The following is a 7,688-nucleotide window of genomic DNA, read 5'->3' on the forward strand; positions in this document are numbered from 1 at the left end:
GGCAGGGGGGAAACTACTTTATCATCTGAATCACCGGTAGTATGAGCAGCATGCTTTATGGCACTCATGGGGCACCTAGGCCAGCTGGTCAGATCTGGCCACTGCCTGATCTGGTAAATAAAATCCTACTGGAACACAGCCACACTTATTCATTTCTTTATTGCCTGTGGCTGCTTTCCTGCTACAGCGGTAGAGAGGTGAATATTTGTGACAAAGGCCCATGACCTGCAAAGCATGAAATACCTAGTTACCATTTGACCCTTTGCAGAAAAAGTTTGCTCTGACCCGTGATTTAAGCCTGTTTACCTGACACTATTTCCCTAGTGATAAAATAAAGACATATTAAATTCACAGTCTTTCTATAAAATATACACACGGTTTTATATAATAATGGTGCTAATAAAAAACAACATACTACATATACTGTTAGCTTTGATAATTGCAATGTTGATGAAAATATAACTAATAAGAATGATCATTGATATTCCTTACTGAGGGGTTGTTTTTGTCTGTTTTCTGTTTCTCTTATCATTTTCCTTCCCATGTGCCCATACACATTTAAAACATATGAAGTCACTTTGTAACTTGTTATCTATAACAGTTTTTTTCTCAAATCTGACTAATATTTAGACATCATTTAAATGATTCCCATGAAACCTGCTGACTAAATTTCTTTTCTTATGTTACTTAAGAAGATAAGAATTTCTATAAGCCTGAATCTAGGTAGAAATTCTTATGGTTATAACTCTTAGACAAGTATAAATCCAAAATAATATAAAAATAAAACACAACAAAATTATAAACCAGTGCAGTCAAATTAATAAAATTAATGTAATATAGCAGACAATTCTTTTGATTAAATTTAAATCAGTACTCACAACAGGAAATTAATAATGACTGCTTCAGTCTAGACTCTTTTGAGTTTGTTTGCCTATTCTTTCCTCTCTGTTATACTTGCAGATCACTTCATAATCACTCTTGTTCTCTCTCTGAACTACTTTGAAACCTTTGTTCCTACATTATGCCAACACTGCAAGCTGGGTCTTGTTTTAAGTACTGTTTAGCATCAACTTGTTAGAAAACAGTAAAACAATCACACTTATTTGTAAAATAGTAATCTAGATAATCCAGAGTATAGTTACATTAACTATTTTTTAAGGTTAGCACTGAAATAAAAACTCAAAAACTCTAGACTGTTTTTGGGTCCCCCAGTAGACCCCAGAGGGATCAGTACTCATTTATATATAATCCTCTTATTTTAGATCATAGCAGATATTGTGTATATGTACACTTGTACACACACACTCACATTCATATAAAAAAGAACCTATATAGGGCTTCCCTGGTGGCTCAGTGGTTGAGAGTCCAGCTGCCGATGCAGGGGACGCGGGTTTGTGCCCTGGTCCGGGAAGATCCCACATGCCGCGGAGCGGCTGGGCCCGTGAGCCATGGTCGCTGGGCCTGCGCGTCTGGAGCCTGTGCTCCGCAACGGGAGAGGCCACAATGAAAATTAGATTCCTTCATCAGTAGGTTGTCTTAGTACTGTTTAACTTACCTTTAAACACTACGGTTATTCGTGTGCTGATAAGCTTTACTTCGTTAGAAATTAAAAAGCTATAACCTTCATTAGTCAAATAAATCTGATTAACTTCTTTAATTTTGCAGAAGTTTTCAGTCATTTACATATGGAATTATTCTCTCTTTCAGATATGTTCTGCAAATGTGTGGGTTTGTCTAGCACCTGCCCCACTCTGTGTACTGCCAGCCTGCAATTCCTTTCTATTCTCCTGACTGAGGAGGCAAAAAGGTATCTCCAGGGTAAGGATAAAACAAGTTTATGCCACAGTCCAGTGATGGCTTCACTTCTTGATAAAACCCAGGAAAGTCAGAAATCTCTAGAACAACTTAATGAAGTAATTCTTCAGGTATGTGATTTCTTAATTTTTGAAGATTTGGTTTAGTTTTTAAATGAATTGATTTTCAGTCTTGGTCTTGTAAGAATTTTTTTCAATCATTTGAATTAAAAAACAATTAATGCTCATTATGACCATTTAAATAATAGAAGAATATATAAAGTTAAATTAACCATCTACTCTCCAGTCTCATTGCTCTGATTCTGACCGGTTTCTTTAATACACATGATGTAAAAATTCAAAATGAAACATTAGTAATTTAGATCTGGCTGTTTATCAAAATAGTTTGCCGGATCATGACCAGAATGATCACGTTTCAGGAATACGGCTATAATTCATAATTTATCGCCACTTTCAAGACATGTTTACATCTTTGAAAATATTTTTAGCTCAATGGTATTTGGCTTCTACTGTAAACGAGCTATATATTTAAGGTGTATGTCCGTGGAGGTAGGTGGACGTGGTTGGCATATTTCTGAGAAAATGCCCCCTTTCCAAACCCTGCTGCGTGTTTTATCTTGTGAACTTATTTTTTGCAATCCTAAAATATGAACCAAGAATTTTGTTTCATCGAAAACTTTCTAAAGCCGCTGAAGTATTGTTATTTTACATATAGATTAACAGTTAAAAAAAAACGGGAAGTGTTTCCTGAGTTGCACAGCTTTTTACAAATAGGAATATTACTAGATTTTTCAGTATTAAGATTTCTTTTTAATAATCACATTTAATAAATCAACTATACTCCAATAAAGTTAAAATTAAAAGAAAATCATCATACGGTTTTATGATTCTTGTCTTCTCACTGAAAGGTGGGTCAGTGGTGGGTGGGCGCATTGAAGGGTTTGCTCCTGCTTCCCGGGCAGCCAGCCGCGTTTCACAATCAGCGTGTGTTCTGCCCACTTGCCGCCATCCCTGGGGCCTAGGGTTCTGGGATCTTTGCTCCTCCCATCCCCTGGAGGGTTGTGGTCGCGCAGGTCCTTCTGGTATGGCCCCTTGTGTGTTTGGCACGACAGCCTGATTGTGTTGGGGTGTGGAGGTGGCAGAGGCAGGGACAGCCCCTGGCCCCGCCTGAGCTGCCTGTGGAGGGGCTCGCGGGCTCCACGAGGACTTCTGTCCCCCTCGCCCAGAGGACTCTAGTGGTCTTCACGGCACAGGAAGGAGCCTGGTAGGGGCTCCCCGACACTTCCTCTTCTGTCTCAGCAGCTTCCTCAGGAGCTGGAGCGCTAGGGGACAGGTCCCCAAAGTATTCCTCAAAGACACCTATTCTTGGGAAGCCACCACTTCATGTAGCTCCTCCCTCACTCATTCCACTCGATTTTTCTTAGTTTAGGACCCAAACTGGACACTGTTCTGATTGTCTCAGTCACCATCACAACAATAGGCTTTATTCCCCCATGATTAACTGAGTCCGGTTTTGCACTTTAAGGAATACGGTTGGCTCTCCGTATCTGTGGGTCCTGCCTCCATGGAGTCAACCAAATGCGGATTGAAAATGTTTTTAAAAAAATTTTCAGAAAGTTCCAAAATGCAAAACTTGAATTTGCTGTATGCCCAGCAACTATTTCCATAGCATTTACATTGTATTAGGTATTAGAAGTAACCTAGAGATGACTTAACGTAACTGGGAGGATGTGCCTGGGTTATATGCAAATACTTTGCCATTTTATGTGAGGGACTTGACCCTCCGCAGATTTGGGGATTCACGGGGATCCTGGAACCAATCCTCTGCGGATACCGAAGGACCACTGTGTTATAAGCAGGAAACTAAAACTTACACTTCACCGAAGTTCTTCCCCAGCCCCGATCAGAAATCATTGCTAGTTTCCCACCTTTGGCTTTGGCAGAACACTCTTCTCCCGGGCGAGGGGCCTTTGCTCGTGCCAACATGTTTTCCTCTTCAGGGAAACAGAGGGTATCTCAGTGGTTTTCCTGATGATTAGCTAACTTTCCTCCCCATTTCTTCCACATTACAAAAGATATAAGATCTGTGTGGATATGGATATGTTAACCAGTTATTTAAATCGTGTTTCCTAATAAATCATACTTTTCTTGCTCATGTAAACAGTAGAATATGAATATGTGACTTTTGTTAGAAGGGCACAGAAATTTAAGACAAGGGAGAGAAAGGAATTGTACCTATGACAGTTTATGAGAAAAACGTATGCCTGACGTGAGATGGGGCATTTATTAATGAGCTTGTTAAACTGCAGATACTGTGTTTTCTTTACAGTGCCCTGCATAAAGATGATATGTGAATTAAAATATTGTTAGAATGCATTAAGCAGCAATACATTGTAATAAATCACATGTTACTTAATATATATCCATGTGAGCCATGAATTGTGCCAGGAGATATATGAAGCAAAGTAAACTATAGTCTTTAAATTATCAGAAAAAATAGTATTCTGAAATTGCCCTTCAAAGGTGTATTTAAATTTTCTGTAAAACTGTACTCAAAAAATATTAGACGTGTGACTGTAGGCATATCACTTAACCTTTTCTGATTCGGTTCTTCAATGCAAATGGTTGGATTGTATTACATTATTGCTCAGTTTCTGCTGGCTCTAAAATTCTCCATCTCCTGATAAATTATTATATTATTTGTAACTTCAATTAAAATGTCTTGACAGAGAATCTTTTTTAACGGCTGCTTTACAGCAGTATCCTACAGATGGTACATGTTGAAAGTTTGCATTTGGTACTCATCTCTTAAATCACATATGTTTATTTTTCCATAATTTTTGTAATTCTGTTTTGAGGTGCTTTCAGGTTCAGAAACTGTTAGCTGTCTTTTGAACATAAAATATTGAACACATTTGACCTAATGGAGATTTTGCCTTCTCTAGTGAGATACTCAATATGTTTCATTTGCAAATACATATAGATAACAAGATTAGTAAAAGCTATCTCTATAATAGGTTTTGTCTGTAATTGATATGTTGGATTATTTTTACTCTTTTTATTTGATATGATAGCTAAGGATAGTAGTGCAAGGAAACAGCAAACTTATGTCACATTTTAGGAGGTATGTTTTGCACTACTGCTTAGTGAGTGGTATAATTCAACAGTAAATCTGTTGGAGAGAAGACTTGTCATATAGTTGAGATTCTGCTGTGTCAGTGAATGTTCACTGTAATTAAAAAGGCTTTTCTCTACTTTAGTACCTTGTGGAAAGAAAGCAAAAAGCCTAGATCACCGAGTATATAGAAGGAGTTATATCAAAAACTGCGTAACATTTAAACAAATTACATTGAGTCCTCTTATTTTCTTTCTGCCTATGGTTTTTCGCTCTGTATCCTCTTGATTTGTTTTGCGTGTCTGCGTCATCCAGTAGCTAGTCGTCTGTCACTTCACCGGTCATATGTGGAATCTTAGCCTCCCCTCCTGCACCCGGCTCCTCACCCTTACAGGGTGTCCTGCTCTGACGCTGCAGCTCCTTGTCAGTCTGCAGTAAGAGCTAAGTGGGAGACCAAATTAAATCCTGTGCTCTGGCCTTCGGTCTGTGTTGAAAAGTGTGTGGATTTACTAGAGGTTAGTTCTCTCTTTCTTTCTTTCTTTCTTTCTTTTTTTTTTAAAGTTTTGGGTTTTCATACCAGTTTTACCACCAATACATTTTAGAGTGCCAGTTTTGTAAGTTTTTTTACCCAAAGTAGGGAACTTCTGCCACCTTCTCTCATTTCCCTCTTCTCAGAGGTGACTCCTTGTACCTCTTTAGCTTATGATCATTGTTAATTTTTTTTTGCGGTACGCAGGCCTCTCACTGTTGTGGCCTCTCCCGTTGCGGAGCACAGGCTCCTGACGCGCAGGCCCAGCGGCCATGGCTCATGGGCCCAGCCGCTCGGCGGCATGTGGGATCCTCCCGGACCGGGGCACGAACCCGTGTCCCCTGCATCGGCAGGCGGACTCTCAGCCACTGCGCCACCAGGGGAGCCCTAGCTTATTATTTTATAGTTTCCCTTCTGTGTCTCTAAATAACATGCTTGTATTTCTTTATCTTGATTATTCAGTTTTGGACTCTGTTGATTTTCTGGTGTGGAAAATGAGACTTTTAACTCTCTTTCCATGTCCCACCTACCTGCCCAACCGCAGCGGGTTCCCCTCTCATTCCCCCAGTATTATATAGCTTCACATTGACTAGGATTAGGCAGGGTGCAGTGTTAAACTGTGAAACTGTGAAAACGTTGTACACAATTGAGCCATGTTGCAGTGCTCACCTTTCTTTTCCTGCACAGCTTTCTTTTTCCTTAGAGGTAATTGTATTATTTTTCATTTGATGAGTTTTCTCTTATCACTGGAAAGCTCCTTGTTCTTTGCCAGCCATTGAATGTCTTCCTAGTATATTCAGAAATGTCAGAACTTATATCAGCTTCATCTTCCGGAAGAAATCACTCCCGATTCCTTCTGACCTGCTTGGTGCCCAGTGTCATCCTGGGGTCTCCATTCACTTCCTTCCTGGGGAATTCCTTCACCTCTCTGCCTTTTCCTGTGACCCTCTGTGCCCCGTGCCTTCTTTTGGTAGAGTCTCTTTTCCAGCAGCTTCTGAAGAAAAGGTGCATAGGAGGCTTTTTTGAAATCTAGCCACGCTTCCATTTAATTTATAGTTTAGCCAAGTGAGAATGCTAGACTGGAAAACATTCACTTCAGAGTTTTAAAAGCATTCATCTATTTCCTTTAACTTTTCATGTTACTGTAGAGAATTCTGAAGTCATTGTGATTCCTGGTATCTCTCTCCTGGAAGTTTTTAGAATTTTTTTTTTGTCCCTAATATTCTGCATTTTCCTGATGAAGTACCTAGGTGTGGGTCTCTTTTTTCTGTTGTGCTGGGCTTTCTCGTGGGTTCTTTTCATCTGTAAACTCCTGTTTTTTAATTACTTCATTGACATTCCCTCCACTTTATAGGCTCTGTGTGCTGGGAACTTTTGTTAAGTTTTCTTCTTCCTACATAATCTCTCTTTTCTTCTTTTTCCTCTCATTATTTTGTTTTCTATCCCCTGCTGTGGGAGCTTTTGTCAGATGTCTGGTAATCTTGGTTGTCTGTTGTATTTCAAACTGAGAGACGTAAAGCAGGTGGATGCTCTGAGCATGTGAGCAGCGCTGGTGAGCTGCAGGCTCTGTGCAGGAGGGATCTGGCTGGGTCATTTTGTGACCCTGTCTCGGTGAGCTTGTCACATTCCCGAGAGCAGAATCTTCCGACCTCCTGCCTGGCGTTGAAAACCCACCTGCCAACTGTTTTGCAGCAACGTTGGAGAGAGCTGGGGTCTTAGAATTTAATTTGAACAGTTTCACTTAATCCTTCGTTGTTTTCAGTAGAACACCCTCACCTACAAAGATGCCGAATCTCTGCCAGTCTAGAATCCTTCTAACGCATCCTCTCCAGAGACTAAACCTCCAGTTTTTTACAAGGACTGGGGAGGAAGAGTGGCTTGGCTGCACAGAGCCTGATGGGAAGAATCTGGTCCCATGTAACTGCTTCTCAGAGATTTTTCAAACAGTCCTCCTTCACTCTCACTTCCCGGGGTACTTGGTACTAAGTTTCCTCAGCTGTTGTCAATTCAGTGTATGGACTGGGTTGATACTCAGTTTTTCTCACTCACCGCTTCGAATCTGGATTCTCAAGCCTGCGAATGCATTGGCCATTCATCCATTGACTTTCTAGTTTGCAAACTTGCACGTGTGTGTGTGTGTGTGTGTGTGTGTGTGTGTTTAATCCCATTTCTCTCATTTTAATGAGATTTCACGGGAGAATAAAAGACACAGCTGTGTGCACAACTCTTT

General features: G+C 40.2%; 1 protein-coding gene across 1 annotated transcript in view; it reads left to right on the top strand.

The window, feature by feature from the left end:
* The window catches only part of RTTN (rotatin), a 139,059-nt gene that overhangs the window by 108,002 nt on the left and 23,369 nt on the right, over positions 1 to 7,688 (top strand). Inside the window, 1 exon segment of the mRNA XM_007460864.1 lies at positions 1,708 to 1,925. Within this exon segment, the coding sequence (XP_007460926.1) occupies positions 1,708 to 1,925 (218 nt within the window).

Source organism: Lipotes vexillifer, unplaced genomic scaffold (genome assembly GCF_000442215.2).
Source record: "Lipotes vexillifer unplaced genomic scaffold, Lipotes_vexillifer_v1.1 scaffold564, whole genome shotgun sequence".
NCBI classification, from domain to species: domain Eukaryota; kingdom Metazoa; phylum Chordata; class Mammalia; order Artiodactyla; family Lipotidae; genus Lipotes; species Lipotes vexillifer.